At 37.7% G+C, this 26,988-nt stretch overlaps 3 protein-coding genes across 3 annotated transcripts; 2 read left to right on the top strand and 1 right to left on the bottom strand.

Annotated features, from left to right (window-relative positions):
* Positions 1 to 4,286: 4,286 nt before the first annotated feature.
* Positions 4,287 to 8,688, top strand: LOC116205616. Its single transcript, XM_031538249.1, has 10 exons — positions 4,287 to 4,509; positions 5,293 to 5,515; positions 5,649 to 5,806; positions 5,883 to 6,028; positions 6,152 to 6,214; positions 6,300 to 6,392; positions 6,685 to 6,846; positions 7,015 to 7,106; positions 7,324 to 7,490; positions 7,972 to 8,688. Exons 1-10 carry the CDS (start codon positions 4,398 to 4,400, stop codon positions 8,286 to 8,288), a joined length of 1,533 nt encoding a protein of 510 aa, XP_031394109.1. The 5' UTR covers positions 4,287 to 4,397; the 3' UTR covers positions 8,289 to 8,688.
* An 8,429-nt stretch (positions 8,689 to 17,117) lies between these two features.
* LOC116205865 (cationic amino acid transporter 2, vacuolar) lies at positions 17,118 to 22,895 on the top strand. Its single transcript, XM_031538552.1, has 14 exons — positions 17,118 to 17,521; positions 17,793 to 17,994; positions 18,194 to 18,278; positions 18,855 to 18,995; positions 19,080 to 19,198; positions 19,278 to 19,374; positions 19,471 to 19,643; positions 19,749 to 19,815; positions 20,331 to 20,489; positions 20,928 to 21,192; positions 21,626 to 21,734; positions 21,920 to 22,032; positions 22,161 to 22,236; positions 22,344 to 22,895. The coding sequence occupies exons 1-14, from the start codon at positions 17,359 to 17,361 to the stop codon at positions 22,498 to 22,500; spliced, it is 1,926 nt and encodes a 641-aa protein (XP_031394412.1). The 5' UTR covers positions 17,118 to 17,358; the 3' UTR covers positions 22,501 to 22,895.
* Positions 22,896 to 23,082: 187 nt separating this feature from the next.
* LOC116205866 (replication factor C subunit 3) lies at positions 23,083 to 26,769 on the bottom strand. The gene is made up of 11 exons (XM_031538553.1): positions 26,570 to 26,769; positions 26,351 to 26,461; positions 26,241 to 26,273; positions 25,887 to 26,055; positions 25,273 to 25,454; positions 24,970 to 25,106; positions 24,751 to 24,849; positions 24,512 to 24,581; positions 24,361 to 24,435; positions 23,798 to 23,843; positions 23,083 to 23,443 (listed from the first exon to the last, which is right to left on the bottom strand). The coding sequence occupies exons 1-11, from the start codon at positions 26,651 to 26,653 to the stop codon at positions 23,385 to 23,387; spliced, it is 1,065 nt and encodes a 354-aa protein (XP_031394413.1). The 5' UTR covers positions 26,654 to 26,769; the 3' UTR covers positions 23,083 to 23,384.
* Positions 26,770 to 26,988: the final 219 nt, after the last annotated feature.

The following is a 26,988-nucleotide window of genomic DNA, read 5'->3' as shown; positions in this document are numbered from 1 at the left end:
GAGGATTTCACAATCTCACCTTTGGTCTGTTTATGAGCCATTCTATCTATGGCCCTTTGATCAAGGGTTCGAGTCTAGTAGAGAGGATGGGGACGGGGAAGATGATATGAGGTATTCTAAAATGCCTCTTTTGATATTTATGCGTACGGATGTTATAATAAAAATTCTAATATTGTTTTTGTGATATGCATTGATATCTTAGTCATGTTGTGATTTTGAAATTTGATAGAAATTCAAATTAGATAGACAAATATAGAAAAAAAAAAAGCAATGAAGAAGGATTAAAGCTTGAAAAGTTACATGCATACACACACTTAAAATGGAGAACGATATATGTTAGAATTGTGAAGGAGAATAACGCGAAAATAATGGAGAGAAAAATGAATGGAGTGGTAGTTATTTGATAAATTTATAAATTTTTCCTAAATTATGTGTTTGTAATTAGTTAAACACTAAACATGACATACTTATGTTATGCGCGGAACATGAATAAAAAAAATAACAACCAAAATGAAGTACGTTCAATATATATTAAATAATTTTATTGGACAGTTTCAAAATTGAAGTAGTTTCTTCAGCATGATGAGCATCCGAAGTTGTAGCAAGCTCTTCCTTACGATCTTCCTTACGAACTTCAATTGGCTCGCTGCTGGTCTTCCCCAAAAACGAGTGGAATGGAAGGCTCACCGACGACTGGATATAATATGGCAATTATTAATGCACAACCAAGCCGAGTCGGCCCCCGGGCAACTAAGGACCCTAGAACCGATTATCTTGATAAGGTATCAAATGAGGGCACGTTGTATCACCTCCAAGACCATAACCCATAGATCAGCAAGTTCGACTCGCACTCCCCCAACGGCACGGGGACACGACCCCTCCTCTGTCATTCAGGGTATTAAACCCCACGACCTCTCCCTCTCTCTGAATGGTGATAGTTTAGATCAATAATAATCTATGAACATTAATTAAACGCGATACCCTTGACTCGGAGTTCGAAAGTAGTATGCGACCTCAAGCGCTTCGAAAACATGACAAGCCCCCAAACTCACAGGACGGGTCGATGGGATGACCCCCCGGGCTCACCTTGAGGCCCTTGGCCTTCTGAGGATCTAAGGGCTCGGGGGATTGAGCCTCAACTCCTTGCCCGGGCTAGCCTCGAGGAGCCCGACCCTCTGCGGCTTGAGGGACTATACCCCCTAGGCTTATCTCGAGGCCCTCGACTCTATGAGATTCGAGGGGCTTGAAAGTCCAAGCCTCAGCCCTCGCTCGAGCTCCCCTCGAAGGCCTGGACCCCCCATGGCTCGAGAGGCTATACCCTCGAGCTTACCTCAAGGCCCTCGACCTTTTGAGGTTCGAGGGGCTCGAAGGTCCGAGCCTTAGCCCACGCCCAAGCTCGCCTCAAAAGGCTCGACCCCCTGTGGCTCGACCTTTCACGGTTCGAGGGGTTCTACCCTCTAGGGGTAGATGGGCTCGAAGACTTGAGCCTTGGCTCCTTGAGTGCTCGAGCTCGAGGCTAGGGGCCTCGAGGGTCAGTTTGGCATTCAAGGGCAGGCCTTATCCCTTGTCTCAAAGGGTTTGGTTCCCCCCATCACTATTGACACCCTCACCAAAGGATCGGCGGAGGGTGAGGGACTTGGTGGCTTGGTGGAGGGCTTTGCATGTTAAGGAGACGTATGCGAGCTCTGACGAAGCCAGCCATGGGAGGACCAGCTCCGCGCAACGGATGAAGTCATTAGGGTTTGGGAAATCCGCACAGGGTTTTTCTCCCTCTGCTCCTCGCCGAAGTTGGAGGTTTCCATTTTCTCCTTCGATGGCTCTGCAACATTTCTTGGTCGGGAGTTGGCTCATTTGAAATTACAAGAGAGCCCTCATCATTTTTGTGAATTTATATTATTTTCATAATTAATAGCACAACAATTGTCAATTATGAAGTTTATTTTACGGAAAAAAGTTATTTTTCTTTAGTGAAAATAATTTTTTTGGAAAATAAAGAATCCAAAAGGTTCACATCTATTATGAAAAAAAAATGATTTTTGGTACAATCAACTACTCGATCAATGTAAAAAATGTAACAAATCCCTCATATATATATATATATATATATATATAAACAGAAGCATTCGTAAATTGCATTGTGAAGAAAAGAATTATAAGTTTCTGAAGAGAAAGAAATGAAAGGTGTGAGCATTCATACAGACAGGTATGGTGTACTTGGTTCCTATCGGTTAGTGCAAGACCATCAGGGAACAAATTCAAGTCCGAGCTAAGTTGAATCCCTGGGATAGTGTTGCACAGCTCCCTTGCATATTGTGAGAAGCATCGGCTATTTTCAAGAAGCGATATTGTGCCTCTTAGCACGTATTTGAGATATTATGTTTCGGCTTTTTACCAACAAGAAAAACTCGTATCGACTTATCACCAAGCACTAGAAAAAGATGGGCATAGTAGTAATCTCGGTATGACCTTTTCATAGTTATAAACTTGCAAACATATGGGTGTGCTCGAGGGAGATACCTCATTGAAATTCAAATAGAGGATTTCATATCGGGACAAATAAATCTAAATGAAACCACATGCATTTGTTGATTTTTTTTCTTTTTCAGTTACATAAGAAGGCTCATGGCTTAGGACAATGTAATAGAAATTATATCAAGGAGTACAAAGGCGAATGCATGAGCTATTGCACTACATCCTCTTTGATTACTAACTTTGTTTTTTCCTCCATGTTCCTAGAAAGAATTAGGGCAAAACTTAACCAAAGAGTTTATAAAAAAAAGCATAAATAAACAGAAAAGAAAAGCTTTACTAATGAGATTTGAATCTAAATGACTTATTGGGGAGTGTCAATCGATTTTTTCCCTCCGTTTTAAGTTTATTTAGCCGAAAAGATGAAAATATACCATTTGGTTATTTTTTTATGTTAAAAAAGACTTTATTGATCCCCAATTTTTGACGCTTTTGCCACTCTTGTCCTAAATCATTTTTCTGTATGACTTTTATCCTTAACCTTTCATAATTTTTGCCAATTTGACTCTGACATTAGTTTTTTGTCAATGGAGGGCTAACATGGATTGCGAAGCTAATAAAAAAAGGGGTAAATTACATTAGTGGTCCAAAAAGTTTTACAAATATTTCAATTTAGTACAACAAGTTTTTTTGTTATTTGATGGAACAAAATGTTTTAAAGTTATTTCAGTATCGTACAAACCGTCATCTCGCCATTGACGCCGTCAAGTTGATGCTAATTGTGCAAAATCGATTTTTGTGGGACGTTACATGATTGTTCAAAATGTTTTGAAATTGTAACTTAATAGTACAAAATGTTTTACGTAAGTTACATGATGGTGCAAAATTTACAGTCTTGTAAAGGACGGCTTGACGGCGTTAATGGCGAGATGACGGTTTGTACTATACTGAAACAACTTTAAAACTTTTTGTACCATATTGAAACATTTATAAAACTTTTTGGATCACAAATGCAATTTACCCTAAAAAAAGACGTGTCACATTTCTATAGAAACTACAAAACGAGGAAGGAATGCTAGAAAAGGAGGAAGGGGCAAGGGCGCCAAAAAGGCTAGCACAACATTCCCCATCCCATCCTACTCGATGACCTTGGCATCATCAAAGCATGTTGGCAATGTCAGCGGTGAGGTTTGTTAGTTGCTCCTCCTTGTCTTCAGTCGGCTTTGTTCTTGTTTCACGATCTTCGAGTTTTCGAGTTCTCCTCCACTGAATATGAGATGCATTTCAAAAGGGGAATGTCTGTTGACTACCACACCGCTCAAATTGACCAAGATTTCAACCCCCAATCCAGCCCCCTTCCTCAAGGTCCTCGGCATGCTTTGAGGAGATTGAAGATTTTGCAGAGGGGATATGGGTTGTTGGTTGACGCCCTCCATCCCCTCCCTCCTCGGCTTAGCCTGACCATCCTATTTCTTTCTTCTTTCTTTCTTTTTTTAATTTCCAAAAAGTAATTTTTTATTTAAAGAAAATATTAAATCAGAAACTTAAAATTTACATTAGCGCTGTCGATGGAAAAATTAATGATAGGATCGAAATGGCAAAAATGTGAAAGATGGAAAATTAATGATAGGATCGAAATGGCAAAAATGTAAAAGGTTGAGAATAAGAGTGGGAAAAAAAGAGTTTGGGACGAAAGTGGGAAGAAACCAAAGATTGAGGACTTTTTTTTTTCAATTTTTACCCTTGTGTACGCTGAAAAGACGCAGAAAAGAAAAGACCAGCTTAAGAACGACGCGCACGCGCAAACTTCAACGAAATAAATACACGCGCCATCCCCCAAACCCGGTCTTTTCATTTCCTCGTCCAATTTTGCACAGACGGATCGAGCGAGAGAGACGTAGGGAGGGGAAGAAGAGTGATAGACAGCGATGACGAGTTGTTCTTCTCTCTTCGTCGTCCTATCAACCGTATTCTCTCTCTTCTTCTCGACTCTGGTGCTTATCCGTACTTCTGCTGCACTCGAGGTCCCCGCTCTCAAAGGTACGTTCAGTTGCTTCAATGGTGGGCAGCTTTGTATTCTTCCAGTTTTAGGGTTTTTAGGGGTTTAGTTCATCAGGAATTGAAAAGCTCGGTGCTTTTTCAATTGGGTTTTCATGGGGCGAACCTTCGGTAATCTTGATTTCGGTTTGGTGCTGCTTCAGTGGTTGGATTGATGTTACAAAGCCCATTTCGGTTTCGAGCGGAAGAACTTCGAATTAGGGGTTTCTGTCTGCTGCTTTGCTATACTTGGGTGTTGTACGAACTGTTTCATCAATTTCGTGTGTTGGTAAAGCTCGCTAGTGTAAGCCCTTTCCCTTTGCACTGTGATCCGGTATCTATCTTTTGTTTCAAGCATTAAGTTTTAGCTTCTCATAGAACTTGTTTTGTGCTTATTAGTTGGCCTTTATGCAAGTGGGCAAATCGCATTCGAATTTTGAGTTGCTGGCCTCGTAATATCTTTCCATTTTTAACTTAGGTTTGATGAATGGTCATTTGGATATGCTTTAAGTTCGTCCGAGTGAGTGGTACTTGCAAATGCCACCAATTGCTAAATCTGCAATCGTGAGATTCCAATTGATGAAATGCTCAGTTTATTGATAGGTGATGTCAAATTATACTTAAGGTTTTGGAGTTGCCGAGTGAGAAAGTATCATCCTTTCCATTGCGATCGCGGTCTATATGCGTTATACAGCAGTCAGCTTGCTTTTTATAGATTTTCTTATTGATGGTGTCAGTACGAGTTTGTTTGTTTGGGGATTTTGAAGCATCACTCTTGAACTGCAGGCGTACACCCTGGACAACCGATTCTGGACGTTACACCATCCCCACTCTCTGGCCTTTCACCTGGCCCTGGCAGCAAAGATGTTTTGTCTTGTGAACGGGTCCAAATATCTGGGCAATCACGGGTGAAACTTGGAAGCTATCCAAATGCACTCCGTGTCCTTGTAGTTCCTTCAGCTTCAACTCCAGATAGACTGCATAGTAGAATTCAGATTTGCTTCCATCGGTAAGTGAAAGCCCAAATTCGTTCTTGTAAATTACCAATCCTTTATTTTACTTTTAAATTATGTCTGCCTTTTCTGATTATTGGATGCATATTGCTGCTCTGTCTAACTCATTATTATTATTATTTTTTGCAGTAATGCTTCACTTGGATATTGTCGATGTGAAAAAGATGACTGGAAGGCCATTCATAAAGGGATGTGGAGCTCTTTCATGTCACCTTATGAATATAGATATGTTGATTTGAAGCTTACTGGTGAAGTTTCTGGTCCCATTACAGTGTCTGTTGTTGAAGGTGTGGACCATTTGTTCAAGAAGCCTCTCTTTCATGCTGCACTTTTATACGATATCAATAATATGTATCTGTGCAGAACCTCAAAAATGGCGCCTCATCTGTCTTGGGTTGGGATTTCTAATGTTGCTGCTTGCTCCAGTCGTCAGCAGTTGGGTTCCTTTCTATTATAGCAGTTCAATGGCAATAGGAGTTCTGCTTGTTGTTATCATTCTTCTTTTCCAGGTAAACGCCGCTACTCAAGATGTTGCCATCTGATTGCTTGTATTTTTAGATTTCTTATCTGAATGAGATTTAGCCCTTTAATATTCTGCACGTGTTCTAAGATTTTACCTCATTGTTATTCAGGGAATGAAGTTATTGCCAACAGGAAGAAAGAGTGCCTTCTACCTTACCTTGTATGGATCAATGGTGAGTATCTTCTCTGATGAAGCTTCTCAGTTGAAGATTCCTTCTTTTATTTTATAGCGTTTTAAGTGAATTAACTGTCTCTCAGCTTGGAGCTGGATCTTTCCTTCTGCATCAATTTTCAATGATGGTGAATGCGCTTCTTGTCAATTTCGGGCTCAGCGAGGAGATGCATAATCCGGTGAGTCCTTTCTCCTGTCTTATTTTACAGCCATGATCATGGTATGCATGGTTTTCGGTCGAATTGTTGCCTCCTGTATTTAGAAAATTTCTTTTTGTTGTTGCTGGGAAAAGTTACAGGTTTAAAAAATTTCTTACATCGTTATTTTTGGAAATATAAGCATGCAAAAGATGAATAAATTGCTGTTGTGAAATTTGTTTTGAGAACTGTTCTATTCCGAGACTAGTTATTATCCATTAGTATTAAACTAACTAGGGCAAGAGTTGTTTTACTCTGCAATTGTTTCATGCAGGTGTCTCTTTTCCTACTGATTGGAATCATAATTGCCGGAGCTGCGTTGGGTTACTGGATAGTGCGAAAATTTGTCATATCAGAAGATGGGACTGTTGATGTTGGCGTAGCCCAATTTGTGAAATGGGCTATGCGGGTTGTTGCAGCTACTCTTATTTTTCAGGTTTGCCACTTCATTTACTTGTTCTGTTATTTTACTTGGGCATATCCATAAGTCTATGTTACAAGAATCTATAGGAAATATTTTCTTTCTTAATTAAATTTGTCTTAATATTCTGTTTAAGCAATTATGGGTATCCGTTCTGATGGTGTCATGGAACTACTTTTGCAGAGCACTCTAGACACCCTATTGGCATTGGGAGCTTTGGTCTTGTGTTCCACTTTCTCCTATCTTATTAGTTCTCCGTTTTGGCATGAAGCAGCGTAAGTTATCTGATCTTGCTTATCCAACTTTATAAAAGAAGATGCTTCCTTCTTACTGCTGGCATTTCATCTATTACACTTATATTGTTAATCTGCTGGAAGTTCATACTAACTGTTTTACAAGATGCTGTGTGTTCCACTTGTGGTTATTTGTTTCAAACATTGCTATTGGGTCCCAGAACTGAGATTAACATGTCTGCGCATTGATTTTGTGCAGGTACGAGTCGTGTTCTTTGAATTGGAGTCCTTCAAAACAGTGGTCCCCGCAAGGTACTAAGCTTAGTTGTGCTGAGTTCCTTGCTAGGACACCACCAAAGGGATCTCAGAGTAAGCTGTGGAGTAGACCAAAGAAAACTGCAGCTTGGTTGGACTCACCTGTTAAGGGTAAAATTTCTATAGCCTTTGTTTGGTGTAGTTATTATCCTCATGAATATTCTAACTTTGATACTTCGTCTGTGTCTCAGATAAGTTGTGAAATGCGCAAAACAATTTCCCGTAAAACAATGAAAAATCATGTCTATGACTTTCTGATAATGTGATGCCGCATCGAGTTTTATGTCATCGTAGTCCATTCTATATTATTCCTAATCCGCCAGGAGCAGAAACCCAGAGTCGACCCAATCAAATCATCACCTTTTCAAAGTTTAGCTTTAAAGGAACCTGGTAGAGCTGGATTTAGAATAATTCATGAATTATGGTAAATGCGAAAGAGGTTCGATGTTGCATTAGTGCATTGTTAGTTTTGAAGCCACTGAAAGATTTTTCCCATAAGGTCTACCTATTACAGATTGTTATTCTTGTTTTATCAACGTATTGTCTCTTGAGAAGATTCTTTCTTAAAGAGGTTTCCTTGTTTACCATGCAGGTGTTGTATCTCCCTCATCTGAGGCGAGGAAAAACCACCCGGACTACTACTCGGTTCTCCACAAAAACCCAAATCGGAAGAAATTATCGGAACAGGAGTGGGAGGATTCAAAGGCTCACTGGACAAGGGAGGCGGTGTCAGACTTGGTCTCGTCTCCTGAGTTTGCGGACTGGGTCATCGACCATGCGGACAGAATCCGGGTCGTGTCAAGTGACAGCGATGAAGCAGTTGGTAGCGACTCGGATTCCACCAATGAGGTCACTGCAAAGAGCAGCAATAGGCTTAGCTTGTTCAGTTTCTGGCAGTTTTTTTACTGAAACATGGTTTCCTTTCCCTTTGTTACAGGACATCCATTTATGACATGTACGATAGTTGTAAAGAGATTCAGTCAGGTTTAGTTAGTCTCTGTAGCTGAAGACAAGGATTCGGTTAGTCACAGGTGAGATTTTTCTGCAGATTAGGATCAATGTATGGGCAGTGTTAGGTTCCTTTGCAAGACTTGTGAAGTAGACATCCCGTCTTTTCAAGAAAGTGAAAGGCATCTTGTAGTCTCACCGATTGGAGGGCCCGGAATCCGAAATTTCGGCCGATGCATCATTTGTGTCATTGAATGCCAGCAAACACAGAATATTGTAAAAGAGTAGTTGTCTCATACCCAGACGTGTCTCCTCTTCATAAGCCATTTGCTTTAACAATGAGAATCAGGGTCATTTCATCCGACTCCAACTGCCTACATAACATCTCGAAAACAACACTGTTCGATGTTGTTCTTATGCTAGCAATTTGAGCCTGTCCCTTGCAAAAGCGCGAAAAAGTAACGGGAAATCTGATTCGGATGAGTGTATGTTTTCGCTGGCAAGGCCACGTCAAGTTGACCGAGTAATCCTTAATATTAAACGGGCACTAATCTTAGCAGCCACGGCATTTATTTGAATGAAGGTCAGCTTGTTAATGAGCATGCAGCTGATTTAGACTTGAGAATTAAATGACTATGTGAACGAAGAAAACCATTGTCAATGGTTGAAGTTTCTTCCTACTTCCTCAAGCCCATCTATAGAAATCATAGAGTCGCAGTCGGCTCTTTCTTTTTCTTTCGATGAGATTATGAGGTATTTTTATTCAGGCATTGGACTTTTCTTGGATATAAAATACTTTATGTATAGAGTTTGTGATGGAAAAAAAAGAGTATAAATTCATCCAATGACGACGTAAATTTTTTAACTACACCACACTTCATGATGAAGGACTTTCTCAACACGAGTTTTCTCAATTCACATGACTCAAACTTGAGAACTTACTTAAAGGAAACAAGCGTCAAACCGCTTGAATCAACCTATATTGGTTACGCCACGGCATTTATTTGAATGAAGGTCAGCTTGTTAATGAGCATGCAGCTGATTTAGACTTGAGAATTAAATGACTATGTGAACGAAGAAAACCATTGTCAATGGTTGAAGTTTCTTCCTACTTCCTCAAGCCCATCTATAGAAATCATAGAGTCGCAGTCGGCTCTTTCTTTTTCTTTCGATGAGATTATGAGGTATTTTTATTCAGGCATTGGACTTTTATTGGATATAAAATACTTTATGTATAGAGTTTGTGATGGAAAAAAAAGAGTATAAATTCATCCAATGACGACGTAAATTTTTTAACTACACCACACTTCATGATGAAGGACTTTCTCAACACGAGTTTTCTCAATTCACATGACTCAAACTTGAGAACTTACTTAAAGGAAACAAGCGTCAAACCGCTTGAATCAACCTATATTGGTTACGCCACGGCATTTATTTGAATGAAGGTCAGCTTGTTAATGAGCATGCAGCTGATTTAGACTTGAGAATTAAATGACTATGTGAACGAAGAAAACCATTGTCAATGGTTGAAGTTTCTTCCTACTTCCTCAAGCCCATCTATAGAAATCATAGAGTCGCAGTCGGCTCTTTCTTTTTCTTTCGATGAGATTATGAGGTATTTTTATTCAGGCATTGGACTTTTCTTGGATATAAAATACTTTATGTATAGAGTTTGTGATGGAAAAAAAAGAGTATAAATTCATCCAATGACGACGTAAATTTTTTAACTACACCACACTTCATGATGAAGGACTTTCTCAACACGAGTTTTCTCAATTCACATGACTCAAACTTGAGAACTTACTTAAAGGAAACAAGCGTCAAACCGCTTGAATCAACCTATATTGGTTACGGTGGAACGAATTCATTTGCTCGATGGCCATCAATAATGTGGACATGTCGTTGTCGTGAATCAACAGGCAAACGCAATTGGCGTCGACTTTGAGCCCAAAGTTTTGTCTTCAAGCTAAATTATTGAACTTCATGGCAACTTTCAATGTTATTCACATTATTATTATTATTTTATCAATTTTTTTACAAGTAAAAATAATTAAAAGATTCTCTATTAATTAGTTCCATGTCTTAGGGAGGACCACCGCCCATCAATTCAATTCACGTCTTAATTGATGACATAAGATGATAAGATACCACTTTCGAGACCTCATCATAGAATCTTGATATTTTCTAATTGCGGAAAATGAAAAGTATTTATGACTAATCCATCAAACGGGCTCCTAAACCTCCTTCGGTCCGAACCACCACACGACTTACTTTGACGGAAAAACAAGGCGATACAAACGAATGACTAAAATGGTTGTTATATTTCAGCTTGACCAGCCTCAAAATCTATCCTTTCATACATACAAATTTAAAATGATCAACCCTCGGAGATGCACCGCAAGATTTTATGGCATTACAAAAGATGATTATTTATGCGTAAAACATCGGCGAAGATTATGTAAAATTTGCAATGATTATTCTAATGGTCGTAACTTCTACATTATTATCTTTTCCGAGGACTCTTCTTTACCCACACGTTTCAAACTTGACCTTTTGCCCTCTCCACAGGAGCACACGGCGAGAGTGTCCGGTTCCAAAGAGATCATCATATATTCTATTTTAAAAGCTGTACGCGTATATATATTTATATATTTATATTTTTTGGTAGAAATTTTTTCTACATTTTGAAAATTATTGCCATGTTTATTTATAAAATCAAATTTAATTTTCCTTAATTTTATTTTACTTTTTTCTCAATTCAACGACACAATCATTACTTTTTTAATCTTTTTCTCTAAATTATCCCTCATACTTTTTTATTTATTATTATAATTAATTTTTTAATATTAAATTCTCTCAACTATTCAACATTTTTTTCTCAATTCAACAACATAATCATTACTATTTTATTTTTTTCTTCAAATTCTCTCACATATTTTTCCCAACTACTTTTATTTTTATTTCCTTAAATCAAATTAAATCAAACTTAACTTTGTTACCAAATGCAATGCATGTGTTTTGAAAAAAATGAAAATGCTCACAATATTTTCATCCCTTTTTAGAAGTTATTTTTAGCAAATTTTTTTAAATTATGAAGGAAGATACGAGACTAACAAGAGATAGAAGAAGTGAAAAAAATGGACATGTGACTACTAATGCCTAAAAGAATTGAATATAAAATCCCTTAATTATATATATATATACCTGTCAATATGTTATATATACCTCTTTTACTGTAATTTTCAATTTGATCTTCGATGCCACATTCTTAATTGTCTTTTTCTATGTGTATTATGGTTTTGAAAAGTTTAATGGGCCTCGACTAACCCCTTCGATTCGGATTGGTTCATTGAAGGGTAAGGTAGTGTTTGATATTAGAGTTGAGTTGAGTTGAGTTTTGGTTTTAATTTGTTTGTAATGATTGTGTTGTTGAATTATGAGAAAAAGTGTGAAAAAGTAATAAATAGTTGTGAGAAAATAATAATTGTATTGTTGAATTGTGAAAAAAGTAATGAATAATTGAGAGAATTTATTATTAAAAATTGAATTGAATGGTTAAAAAATTGAAGAAAAAAGAAAAAATAATAATTGTGTTGTTAAATTGAAAATAAGTTGAATTGAGTAGAGTTAAAAAAAAATCTAAAGTTAAACAAGGCCTTAACTCTACCAACCATAGATTTTATCTATTCACAATAACTCAAACCTGATTTCAAGTCTTAATTTTCATTTTTCTATTAATTCTTCATTCTTTTAAAAACCCCAGGCACTCTTAATGCAATGGGACTGAACCATTATCAGTGGCCTATAATCATGACATCAGATTGAAGAATTGATGGTTACGTAGAGGTGGTGGACTGAATTCATATAATAAATTTTCATGATAGATTTCCGTTGCAATCTTAGTTATAAGAGAGGAGCATGACCCTCGTACAAAAAAATAAAAATTTAAATAAAGAGATACATGTAATTTCATTAACGAAAATTAAATTTAAAACGTTTAGATTATTATTAGACAAGAAAGCATGGTTGTACATTCCCTTTCTCAAGAACAGTGTGAACTTTATGCTGTGGGAGGGAACTCGTTTTGGCCACGTTTTCTTCTTTTATTTTTTACCACAAACATAAGAAAAAGAAGAATAAAAAAGAATTAGAATAACTTTGGACCGTATATTATTATATTGTGTTATTGGTCTTTGATTTAGATGGTTAATCATGATTCACATGGCAATATGGAGATCCTCATCACGGGCCTACAGGAGGCGTGGATTCTTTGGTTTTATACGCTTTCCATCCATTGGATATTTAATTATTAATCCATATGGTTATATATATATATATATATATATGGGCTGGAAATGACTTGGATCGGTACCTATGATATTTAGCACAATGACTTCTTTTTTTTTTGTTCGTGGATAGCCCGGATCACATGAATACAGATTTCTGTCATTTACCTAGCTAATCTAGTCAGATCCAAGTTGATGGAACTAACGCTTTCGATCTTACAATGGAATGGGTAGTCGTAGGGATAATAGGTTTTTATATATATATAGGATTTTATATCTAGCTAGCTAGTAGGGAAGGATTTTTTATATGCATGTTATCGTACTCATCATTCATCCCCCAATGAACCATAAAATCATCATCGGTAGAGAAACAAAAGTTATAGTGATAATAGGTTTATATAATATATATATATATATATACACACACATACCCCCAACAAACTAGTTTATTAGCAACTAAGTGATGAGTTTTAGTCACTAAAAAGTCGCATTTAACAATTAAAATATATTTAAACTATATATATATTTAGTTATTAATTCCTTTTACTACTAAGCTGTTACAACTGAAATGCAATCATTTAACAACTAAAATATATTTTGATCATACATATATTTAGTTATCAATTCTTTTAGCTACTAAACTGTTACAACTGAAATGCAACTAAATCATTTTTGTTGGTATAAACTTTAGCAACTATATTTTGTTCTTTAATAATTGAAATTGTAGTTGTTAAAGAGTTTATTAGTTGCTATGAATTCTTTAACAATTACATTTTTCACTTTACTAAGAGATAAAGCGACTTTAACATCTAAAAAGTTACGCTTTAGTTGTCAAAACTCAATAGTTAAAGGACATGGCAACTAAATATATGTATGATTAAAAAATATTTTAATTATTAAAAGTGACTTTTGAGCAACTAAAATAGATTAATTAGTCACTAATAAATTGCTTTGTTGTAGTGAAATAAATATATATATATATATATATATGTAAAAGCATGAACCAAATAGGATCTCCCCCGTCCGTTATCTATTTATATATTTGGAAGAGATTGCTCAGATTGTTCCGGCACTCAGGGACGAAATCAAGATTTCGGCTAAGGGGGACCCACTCCTTGAAGGAATAAATAGGACAGTAAATATTCGATTCTTTGCCATAAATGTTTTAGAAGCAATAATGATAATAATTATATTTGACCATTATCTCTCTTGTATTTTTATATTGTGATGTGAATTCAATTCAAACCCTTGACCTCTAGTTTAGTATTTTTAGTCTCGCGCCTTTACCATTTCGCCAGCGATGCATCTTTGAATTGAATTCATTTAATTTATATGTAATTTTTTTTTCAAGACTCGGTAAATATATAAAAATTTTATTTATATATTTATTTAAAATTAAGAAAATAATTAATATGCATATAATATTAAATCAAACTTTGTGCATATATATATTGTTAATTCTCGAATGGTAAGTTGAGGATTGTTAAATTATCCAAAAAATTGTGTAATAAATCATATATAAACACAACGGATGAAGTAAAATAAACAAAAATAATAATGTACTATTTTATTTAATTCAAAATGTGTATAATGTAATTCACATCCATAAATAAATAAAATATATTTTTCACTCATATTGAGAGTAATTTGAATATCCTTTAATTCATGTTGAATAAATTATTTATTTTAGGTAAAAATAATCCATCAAACTTTCAACGTTTTATCTACTCATTTTGTAGGTAAAATTTCGTAAGTTTGAGGCAAATAAGAATTAGATTTAGAGAAAATTGTATTTTACCTCTAAAAGAATATATTGGGGCAAATAAAACTGGATTTAGAAGCAATTAGTCTTTTGCATTCTAAAAAATATATTTAGTGACAAATTTTCTATATGACTCAACTAATATGTATCTAAAAGTTATTATTTTGAGGCAAAATACATATTCTTTACTAATAATCATGGAATAGATTTATAATTTAGTAAAATATTAATTTTAGGCGCTTTTAGAGGCAAATAAAATTCACATAAGAGACATCTATTATATTTATCTCAAAATAAGAATTAAAGAGGCTCGCTTCTCATTATTTGTCCCTAAAAAGGGTTTTTCTTGTAGTGTTAGAAGAAACGAATATAAAAAACGCATAATAGTTTGTGCCGGAAACTAATCAATCGCTAGGATTTTTCCATGACAGTGGAGTTGAAGAAGAAGAGAAGGGATTTAATTAGAAAATACATAATGGAATCATTACCATCTATGTTACGAAAACTCCGCATGACAGCCGTGTACGCTTCCCATCCAACGGCTCTCACGCAGTATAATATTAATAATAATAATGGGACGACGAGTTCTAAGTGCTGACAGTGTCAGACGAAAATGCAGATTGTGAGATTTCTGTGCACTGTGCAATTGCAGACACCATTCGTACTTCCGATGCATTTCTGTCTTTTTGCATATGCCGTTGTTAATTAATGAAATCACAAACACTGCAACTTGCTAGTGCCCGCATTTTTGCCTAGTCTTTCTTTCTGTTCATAATTCATCACCACAAGCTATGAGATTATTCGGCCACTTAGCCGGACCGTCCCCGATGTCTTAGACGATAGGATCGGCACCGTAGTCGTCGGAGACTGAGCGACTATGGCTCGGTTTTTTTGATCCAATTATCACAAGGTGATCAAATTCTGGAAAATCACACTATTAAAATTATAACGATTTTGTACACGATATTTTCATTTTTTCACCGACTTACTTTCACAAGACAGTGCTTGGCCACTTTCGACAACGGTTATCGACCATCGGTTGAGATAATTTTGTATGAATGAGATAATTTCAGGTAATTAAATCACCAATTACACTAAAACATTATAGATATTATTATGTACAGTCAGTGAAAAGTCAGAGCTATATTACAGCGATGAACTGGCATGAGCGAAAATATTAAATGGAATGGTAAATGAAAATTCCATTTTACGTGGTCTAATTTGAAATCTAAGAAGAGGGATCCTTGTTGACCCGAAGATATTGGACTTTATATAATTTTAGATTTAAATTTAGATACAATTTAACTCGAGTTGGATATAACAATCATCAAAAAAGAAGAAGAAGTCATAAACAGTTATTTGCTTCTCTATTCCATTTCCAATTTCAATTTCTATCAAACATTTACCTCTGCCCACTAAATAAGCCCAAATCTAGCAAAAACAAAAAACTTTTTTTCTCAATATTATCAGACAAAAGTATTTATTATTGGCAAAAAATGCATTTTCTGGTTAAAAAAAAAAAAAAGAAAAAGAAAAAGGGTAAACAGAAGATCTAAAAATTGCATGCAGAGCCCATAACCCCGCCATACTATCGCGACTATCGGATATCGTAATAAACAACATCATGTGGACCAATCAATTAATTTTCTCGTCACATTATGGCAATTTTACAAAAGGAAAATATCTACACAATTGGTTGGTTCCGTCGATAGTTAATCAGTCCGGCATAGGGCATACGTGCTTCATTTCTCGACTTTCCGTTGAGAGTAACACAAACAAGTACGGTTTTATTACTTATTATATGTTCTGATAAGCGAGGTAATATAGCAACAAATAGACCTTATTCAAATGAGATTTAATGAGCTTTGAAATATATGAAACTTGAAACCCCAGTTGAATATCTCCCCTTCCACTGATTCCTTTGAATATTCTTTTGAGTGCAAAATTTAAATTAGAGAATACCAAATTTTCTCTTGCCAAAAAAACAAATATCGATGTGTAATAATCACGAGGTGCGTTCCAATCGACAGGTTGCCGTATGCATTTTGTTACCAAAGACAAGTCGAAACACGTGCGAGAAGAGACTTGCGCCGAAAAGAAAATAGTATTAATAATTGTTACTTATTAGAGTAAATTAATAATTTGCCCGTCAAAAGATCGATATTACATTAAATCTGATCTTAAAATTTTTTTTACATGAATCTTGACCTTAACTTATTAGATGTACATCATATTATTCATTTCATCTGTCTACCGTTAAAAATTCGACGGAACCCTCTAACGGATAGGGTAATACGATGTATATTTAATAGGTTAATATTAAAATTGATGTAAAAAAAGTAAGAAATAATGTCACATCAGATGTTTCCGTCTGCTATTGAACGACAGACAAACATAATGAGTCATTTGATGTACACTTAAAATGTCAAAATTTAATTTAATATAAAAAATTTCTTAAATTATGATTTGATGTAACACTAATTTCTCATGAAAAATTTGTTACTTTACTCATGTTAATAATAACTTGAACGAAAAAATAACAAAAATAGTAGGCCCAGCTGGGAACCAAAAGTTACAAATAGGAAAATGCGGTGGGGTCCAGGAAAGATCCGACTGTACTGTTCATCTGAATCTAAACAGCAAAAAACTACAGTAACCGCGGGCAGTCTGTCTTGGCGCCCCGGGCAGCGGGCAGACGACAACATATATATTTTTTTAATAATTAGTAATTAATTGATTCATTGTTTATTTACTCGTCGGAGTCCTTCCTTCTTCCGCTATTAAATAGAGAGAGGATTCTCTCCGTCTGTCTGCTCAAATCTACCGGCTTTCCCCTGGAATCCAATCCTTCCACAGTCTCCTCTTCCTTCTCCGGGGGATTGCTGGGCAGATTCTTTTCGTGCTTTCTTGTTGTCAGATTGAATCGGAGCTGCAAAATTTGCATTTTCTTTCAATCGGAGCATCAATTTCTCCCTCTCCGGCGATGGGTCTGTCGGCGGATTCTCAGACCAGTGGAGGCGGAAATGGGACGTGGAGTGGTTTCCGGAGCTTGGTGCGGAGGAAGCAGGTCGACTCTATTCACGCCAGGTCGCGGTCGGGCCACCAGTTGGCCAAGGAATTGTCCGTTCTTCACCTGATCGCCATCGGTAATCCGCCGCATCCTCCTGCGCTTAATTTGCGTTTATCTGGGAATTTCTGTGGCTCGTGTTGCTTCCTTTTGATGTCTGGCGTTTTCTGTCTACCTGGGAATGTTCCGATGTTCTTTTTCGTGGATTGTTCTGTCTCATGTGGTCTCTGAATTTTCAGTCCCCACTTCAGTAATCTAATTATCGTCTGATCGATTTTTCCTTCGCTCAGACTGGTTTTATGGGTTTTAATTAGCGTCCTGAAGCAACGTTGTATGATGTTCTTGATCAGGTGTGGGCTCTACGATTGGCGCTGGAGTATATATTCTTGTCGGGACTGTTGCTAGAGAGCATTCAGGACCATCACTCGCCATTTCATTCTTAATAGCTGGGATAGCTGCAGCCCTGTCAGCCTTTTGCTATGCCGAGCTTGCGAGCCGTTGCCCATCTGCTGGAAGTGCCTACCATTATTCATATATTTGCGTCGGAGAAGGGTATATTTCTTGGAGCTCATATTCCATATTTAGGCATCAACTGATAAACTCATGCTTGTTAATTTTTACTGTTATTCCAGTTTTAATAGATTAGGATTGGATGGTTTCGTTAATATTGAGAGCATGCTTGAACAAAGCATTCTTTTCGTCAGTATTACATGGGCTTTCTTTCAGTGCCTTAACACTCTTGACTTGGCAGTGTTGCTTGGCTGATTGGTTGGGCGCTCATACTGGAATACACCATTGGTGGTTCTGCAGTGGCTCGTGGCATCTCCCCGAATTTGGTTAGCAATGTCTTCTCATTTTTCAACCTTTTTGGCTTTCCAGAAGGTCCTGGATGCCTTATTTGATTATCTTGTTGGATCTATGACAATTGCGGATATGTCTGCTGATGATTTCATTTTACTAACATTTAGAATTCGGTTTTCTGGCGACAATTTTACACTCTATTTTTCCAATGACGTCAGTGGCAATTTATTCTGGTCCTTCGTCTTTGGCAAAATTGATTGATTAAAGCCATTAATTTCCAGCCCGTCTTATTTGAATTGTGCATATTTAGATTGATCTGGTTTTGACATTGAGTTACTACGAAGATGTTTGTCATTCCTTCTTTCTTTAGCTTGAAATAGAGAATAGCATGCTTTGCATTTTGAAATATCACAAGAAATTAATATTGCTAACACTTGTGTGCTTGAAGAGTGCTGTTCCATTCAATGAGTATGCCATATCTTACTTGATCTGAGTTGCTCCAGTTGCTCGGACTTTTATTTGAAGGGGAGTTTCTCTTGAAGTGTGTCTCCTATTCTCAGGATGATACTATGTGATCTGGACTTTAACTCTTGCCATTTCACCATTTCCAGGCATTGCTCTTTGGTGGAGCGGACAGTCTTCCTACATTTTTAGCCCGCCAATATATTCCTGTGATTAACATGGTGGTGGATCCTTGTGCTGCGCTCCTAGTAATTATCGTTACTGGGTTATTGTGTGTAGGAATCAAAGAGGTATGACTATCCCTATTCTGTTTTTCATGGAGTTAGCGTCATTATCTTTTTGCAAATTCTCATTGGGTGGACATAATTTTGCAGAGCACTGCAGCACAAGGCATCGTCACGACTGCAAATGTATGTGCTATGATGTTTGTCATTATTGCTGGCGGGTACCTTGGTTTCAAGACTGGATGGGCTGGATATGAACTTCCTACTGGGTATTATTGTGCTACTATTGTATTTACTCACAGAAGTTGATCTGGTTGAGTCTTATTTAAATTTTCTTTGAGTTTGCAGGTATTTTCCATTTGGTGTGGATGGGATGCTTGCTGGTTCTGCAACAGTCTTCTTTGCCTATATTGGCTTCGACTCTGTTGCCAGCACTGCTGAAGAGGTAAATATTTTTCCCTTGTTCTGCATTCATGAGGCCCAATGCTGTAGTTTGACTTATTTCTGAAATCATCACTGCATCTGGGTGTTTGTTTGACAGGTGAAGAATCCCCAACGAGATTTGCCTCTAGGCATAGGGTTTGCCCTTTCAATATGTTGTGCCCTCTACATGATGGTGTCAGTTGTAGTTGTTGGTCTTGTACCTTATTATGCAATGGATCCTGACACCCCCATTTCATCTGCATTTGCCAGCCATGGGATGCAATGGGCAGCGTGAGTGTTTGAGATCCCTTGAAATTCTTGTCCATTCAGGTACACCTTATTTCAGGGAGTATTAAGCGTTTGTACTCATGACTACTTGTCTCACTGTTGATGCAGTATCATTGTCACAATTGGAGCTGTTACTGCCCTCTGTTCGACGTTGATGGGTTCGCTTCTCCCTCAGGTAAATAGAGCATACTCAAGGTTTTCCTTCAGAATGCTGGTCTAGACTTTGATTCTGTGATACCAGTCTGCTATTCATAACCATGTATCTTTTGAACTCGTTAGAATTTCTTTTATAATGAGTTTTGTTACATTGAAGACTGAGAGTTTTTAGTGGAGCTTAACCTGTTTACTGTATGCAACTCCATTTCTAATTGAATTTACTTGGTGACGTTTTAAATGCTTATAAAAGAAGTTTGAGAAAGTCGAAAGGACCTTCTTTTCCTGTTCTATTGCATCTTCAAATTCATTAATGTGACAGTATAGTGTCAAATATGTGCCAATTGAGATGATCCTAGTAAATACAAGATGAGATTCTCTTACTACTGTCTTGACGGTAGTTGGTTCTTGAGTTACATGAAATTTATGGTTTTAGAAGTATTGGGAGTTGTATATCTAGAGATCTACCATTTTGTTCAATATAGGATTGTACTCGCCAGGGAAGGTCTTCACGTGTCTCATTGCTCTGTTTTTCAGCCTCGGATTCTGATGGCAATGGCCAGAGATGGATTGCTACCTTCTTTCTTTTCAGAGGTGAATAAACGGACCCAAGTCCCTATCAAGAGCACAATTGCTACTGGTTTTGGTGCTGCAACCCTAGCATTCTTTATGGATGTTTCACAGTTGGCTGGGATGGTAAGCTTGACACACTTGTTCCCAGTGCTGATATCTGTGTGTTTGTCTTACTTAGACTTTAGATATTTATGGAGTTTGAATTTGGTTTCAGAGAGCATCAGTAAGTTGCTACTTTACCTTAAATAATTTGCACATATTTACCATGTAAAAATTGTTTCTTTGATGGATATCTTTTTCCATCTATGCCAAAGGGAGAAAATATGATTACAGCATTTGCTTTCCTCTTTGAATCTGAATTGTCTCCATATTGGGGGGCGGTGGGGTGGCGGGGGGAACAAAACAGGTCTCTTGAATTCTCTCAGAGCATACTATATTCGTAGCTTGAAAGAAGGGATATAAAAGGAAGGGATGACATTGAAGACGCTTGCTATTGCCAGCTAAAGTTTTTCTTGTGAATGTGGATAGATATAGTCTAATGAAGTGGTCTTTTCCATGCAGGTCAGTGTGGGTACTCTTCTAGCATTCACCATGGTAGCAATATCTGTGCTGATTCTGAGATATGTTCCTCCTGATGAGGTACCACTTCCACCGTCACTTCAGGAGTCAATCGATTCTCTCACATTGCGATTGAGCACACAAGATGCTATTGGGAAGAGTTTCCAAGTTCCTGCTGGCACTTCTGAGGATAGTAAACAGCCTTTACTTGAGGGAAAGGAAGTCTCAGTTGAGTGTCCTCTTATTGTGGAAAAAGCTCTTTTCAATTGTGAGTTTCCTATTTCCTTTCTCGATATATGTTCCCTTTGTCAAAGTTATCAGCTAGGAAACTTTTGTGTTTGCTTCTAATTGTTAAAGCAAAGATGGTTTTCTGCCCGATCATTCGCTAATTCAAGATTGATCAACTTGTGGTGCTGATACGTCATCTATGATTTTCCGCCTTCAAATTAGGGTTTTGTGTTTTTGAGATGATAATATAGTATTTTTTTCATAAGTCTCTGTTTTGGCTTTGTGGTTTACTGGCTTAATGATAGTTTAACTGGGAATATTTTTTTTTGTGCTTTTCCTAAGGAGTTAGTGACCTCCAAAAAGCATATATAAGGAGTTCTGGGTGGCTTGTACTGAAAGACATGTATCTGTTGGCCTTTGCTTTCTCTTAGCATCTCACTGTGGCTTCAAGCTAACTATGTTCTGATATACAGATGTCATCACTGAGAAGAAGAGGCGAAAAATTGCTGGCTGGACAATAATGTTCACTTGTGTAGGGGTGTTTGTCCTAACATATGCAGCCTCAAGTTTGGGACTTCCTAGGTGAGGATAACTTCATGATTTACCTTTTCTCCTCGCTTAAGCTGTAGAGTAGTTAAACTATAGGGCTGTGTTATTACATCTAGGAAGAATAACTGCATATGTGGTCGTGAATCTTCGGAATAGATGCTTGGTTACTTCTGTTTCTCTATCTGAATTTGTATTGACACGGTTAACTGTCCTGCCAGCTTGGTTCGTTATTCATTGTCTGGAATTGGTGGTGGTCTTCTTTTGGGTGGACTGATTGTGCTGACCCTCATCGAACAAGATGATGCAAGGCACAGCTTCGGTCACTCGGGAGGTATAATTGCTGTTTAAACTAATAAGTAGTCCAGTTTGTCTATCATTAATTTTTTTTCCCCCCCTTGCATCCCTTACTCTTTAAGACTTGCAAAGGAATTCCCTAAATTAAAGTTCGATTTGTTTCAGGTTTTATTTGCCCGTTTGTTCCCCTTTTGCCCATTGCTTGCATACTCATCAATGTCTACTTGCTGATCAACCTCGGGTGAGTGACATTCTTCATGATGTAACTCTATCATCAAATAGAAAATTCAAATATTCCTTGTGGTTACCTATCATAACCAAACTTAAATTTCTCTCCGGGTTTGCCAGAGGTGCGACATGGGCCCGGGTTTCTGTGTGGCTATGTATTGGGGCTCTTGTGTACATATTCTATGGTCGGACCCACAGCTCGTTAACAGATGCAGTGTATGTTCCAACGGCCCATGCCGATGAGATTTATCGCAGTTCTGGAGACTCTTTGGCTTAATTCATCAGTGATTCATCAAAAGAATCGTCAGCAGACCATCGCCAACGTTAGTCTTTCTGGTCTGAGGCAGCTTCCTTCGACTCCATGCCCTCCATGTATAAGTCACCGAATCTGTTCAACCTGTGGTTGATTCATCGGTCTTAACTGTCTGTCTGTCTGTATAGTATGATCCTATCGGAAGATCAGTCGTGGGGTTGGAATTGTCTGATGTAAATATGGTTACGTCTCAAGGAAGAAGCTGCTTTTATTCTTTGAATCCTCAGGATTGCAGGTAGTGTTTTGTGTCGATTTGATTGGATAAGGTTGTAAGGTCGATGATGAACTTTTCAATTTGTAAATAAGCGTCGGCTGATTGCTCTCAATATATGACGAAGATATTAGAAATATTTGTATCATGGACATAATGGGTTACTGGCCCATAAAAACGTGCGACTCTTACAACATTCACGACCACTCTGCTTCAGTGAGAATTTGGGACTGAAATCAAGAATTTTATTGGCATCCGATGGCGGTTATTTTCAGGGATAAAAGTGTTCGGTCACGTACTAAGTAGCAGCGGCGCTGCCCTCGGTTTCGAGAACCTAAGTAAGGTGACGATAATGTCACTACATCCGATAAAAATTAAGTTAAAAGAGCAACTTTGAGATTGGATTATCTTCGGAACTAGATCAAGGATGGGCTAAACATAAAGGGAGAAATCCATCCTGGGGCCTGACCGGCCACCATGTCGATTCAAGAGTCACGAAACATCAAAATGGTTGAAGGAAAGGGGTCATCCATGGAACCAAGGAAGTAGAAACTCAGACAGCGACGAAATTGGACTCCATCCTGCTATATGCACAGACCATAACAAAGCTGATCCTTGAGCATATGCTGCTGCTGCCTCACCCAAAGGTAGCGATGAGAAATGATTTGTAGATGCTCATGAATTTTGCGATGAACGCTGCAAAAGAATTGCCCCAAGTCCCATTAGAAAGGCCGAGTCCGCGAGCACAAGTGCAATGGTAGAAAGTACTAACTGATGCACGTGGACTTGAAGATCGTACACAACCTCGAAGAAATTAGAAGATCTTCCAACCATAACTCATGAGTTTGTTGACTTAAGGTTTCTTAAGATATATGGCTCATTTGGAAGATTAGACAGATTATGCTCAAAAAGGGGAATTCCCAATTGATCAAAGTACAGCATAATGCTGGCCACCTCGTCTCAACGTGGGATTTTCTTTTTCCAAAACAATCTTGAAAAAAACAGCTTGCTTAGTATAGGCACAAGTTTCTTTTCAGAAAGAAAAAGTACCTTCAAGGTGGAATATGGCCTTCTGTCCAAGACGCATTCGATGCTCCTGCGGGTGCAAAAAAGGAGTTAAACAATGTATATCAATAGAGACATCATTCCCTTGCTTCGTCTACAACAATTACAATTGTGAAATAGTATCCAGAAAAAAATAATCGTGAAATAGCAAAATACAAAAGACTCCACATGCCACCTTCACATTGCGGGACCTAATTAATAATTAGATCAAATTTCATCTAATCTTTTTGATTTAATAGTTGAAAAACACCTTAAACTTAATTGCTTTACTTACATAATCTTCGAATTTCTGCATATAAAAACCCAATCAAGTGAGTTTTACCATTTTACTCAGGTCGTTGGACATGTAAAATACAGTATACTACATTTTTAGCACGACTATCTGGCAAGTAGAATACGTCTGACATTGGGAGAGGTAAGACCTTGGTCCTAAACCATCAAGAGGCTCTCCAAGCACGTTGAAACAAGAAAAAATATTAGATATACAGTAGAGAGCATGCAAGTACATCAACATAAAGCAAGTCATAGGGAGTCTATGAGGAACTGACATAATATGCCGCCCAATGGCAGACCTCATGCTTCAATTCAGCATCTAATTTCCTCAGCAGTTCATAAAGCAGCCTCTGCAAATGAAAATAGAGAATTAAATTCCAGTCAAGGCTTGACAACAATCAAGCTGTCAAAGAGACCTATCAATACCTTCAAAATAATTTCCGGAGGAATGCAATTAGTAAGGAGCTCGTATATCTTCCCTCGTACCTGGAATAACCTACAGCACAGAACATAAAAATTTTATGCTGCAACATTTTATGAACAATTACATGTATCTAAAAGTTTTTTAGAATTGAAGCGATCGTCCCAATTAGAAAAGAATGTGATGTTCCCTGTTATAAGCGCCAGATCATGCAGGTAAACAAGTACTGTAAGGTTAACCAAACCTTTTAGGACTCTGCTCCTTCATTATGTCAGACACTATTTCAGAAACATACTCTTCCCAGTCCATTGGAGGGATTGCTTGGTTAGTTGTGAAAGGATACCTGATTCAATAGTATACCACCAATAAATAAATAAAAACATAAAACGCAAACAAGAATGACAGGAAAGGATGTGCCACTCCAGGCAGCCTTATTAAATAAGTAACAGTTTCAGAATCTTACTGCTGTACACGACAAGTTTCAAAAGACAGTATAGCTCTCCTCAAATTACGATTCGACTTTTCTGCAATACGAGCAGCAAACCCAGATGGAAGTTGCAGTCCTTCTTTCTTACCAATAAACTCTAACGCCTTCATGATCTACCAAGATACATTGGAAAAAGACAAAAGTGCATCACCAGCACAAAAATCCCATGAAGCATAGTTAAACCAATTAAGACACTTCCAAAACCAGATTTTAGAATCCTTGCAGGGCTTATAATAGTTTTCGATTACTTCAAGGGCTTCAGCAGACAAGAATTTCTACCTCATCTTCTGTCGGTGCATTTACTCGTACATTGAGACACCGAGAACGGATGGCTTCAGTGACTCTTGATGAACTGTTACAGCAAAGGATAAGCCTGCATGATGCGCTGTATTTCTCCATCGTCCTCCTTAGAGAATGTTGAGCTTCTCTCGACAGTTTGTCAACCTCATTAAGCACCAATACTGGAATACACAAAATCAAAATATCATGTACAGCGTACCAGCTCGTTCAATCTTTCTGGGAAAATAGAAAGTGAGCATTTAACTTATGAGTGTCCATATAGAATCTGTAAAATATAGGGAAAAAAAAATTTGACCAGCTCTATCATTTATCTGCTACATTAAATAGAGTAATTTTCTGATGAAGAAAACATTTTCTAGTTTGTTAAGAATATTTATCAAGCTATGTGCTCCATATCATCATTCTTTCAAGGTCGACTTTTGGAATGATGAAGCTGGTGCATCACATTTGCCCAGCATTTTAGAAAAGGTCAATCCAATCACTTGAATTGGGAAATTCACTTGCTCAGTGAAGAGTATTGGCAGATATAAGCTTGCTCCAAGCACTTCAATAAACTGCGCCCTATCCACACAAGCAGGAAGCCAGTTCCTCACCTTTGAATCCTTTCTTTCCTTTCGTATCAATGGGTCTATTCTTGGCCATTTCTTTAATTATCTCCTGAACTATGTATCTGTCCTGGAATCCTGCATCACTGGGGTTCATCTCGACATGGTTGGTACTTGACAATGTGGTCAACTCTATGTCAATAGTCCTGGAACCAGCCTGAAGCAAGGGGATAAAAGGACAAAGCATGAAGAATTTTCTCAATTGAGTAATGCAACACAATCATCCGATAAAATAGTTGCTTATCCACCTAAACTGCGACGAAAATGAAAGCATGTGATTCCGGAAACTTTTGAAGGGGAACGAACAGAGAAAAAGACGGAGAAGAAAAGTCTGATACTTACATCAATTTTCCATGTCTTATTTTCCACCTTCACCTGCAAAAACAAGAGGGAACTAAATCACATCTTCAAAGCGCATAAGAAATGAAAAGGACACTGGAAATGGACAAAACCTTTTCGGCGCTGGATCCGAACATCTGCCTGAGGAGGGCCATAATTAGGGTTTTCTTGCCGGAGCCGGAGGGGCCATAGAAGAGCAGATGCGGACAATCCTGCTCCGAGACCTGTACCAAATGCGACAGAACAACCCCCAGGATGATAAGCCATTGAACGCAGCACCAAGAAAGAGCTCAAATTGTTCATGCGAATGAATTGAAAGCTCATGCTTTTACCAATTTCTTGAGGTTCTGAGCAACGTCCTCGTGAACGATCATCTTGTCTAGGGTCTTGGGGCGGTACTTGTCGACCCACAGCATCTTCGGAGCTCTAAGTTCGACGGCGACGAGGGGCTCTGCCTCAGTTTCCGGTGGAAGAGGACAGTGAGTGAGAGAGAGAAGAAGGCAGAAGTGGCGGGAAAGAGCAGACACTGTCAACAGTGTCCTGCTTTATATACTGGCCTCCCCTGTCCTTTTACTTTGGAATTATTCCATAACTACTCCCACATTATGGGAACTTTCAAAATTACTGCCACAACTTTATTTTTGAAGCATTCATGCCCCTCAGGTCTCAACTTACAGTCAATTGACAATTTCACCCCCACCGGCACCCTTATTCGTCGATCTTGATGCAATATCCTAGTTTATTAGTCGAG

The sequence above is a fragment of the Punica granatum genome, chromosome 4 (genome assembly GCF_007655135.1).
Source record: "Punica granatum isolate Tunisia-2019 chromosome 4, ASM765513v2, whole genome shotgun sequence".
Classification (NCBI taxonomy): domain Eukaryota; kingdom Viridiplantae; phylum Streptophyta; class Magnoliopsida; order Myrtales; family Lythraceae; genus Punica; species Punica granatum.
The sequence above is the reverse complement of the archived record's forward strand: the minus strand, read 5'-3'. Positions and strand labels throughout refer to the sequence as shown.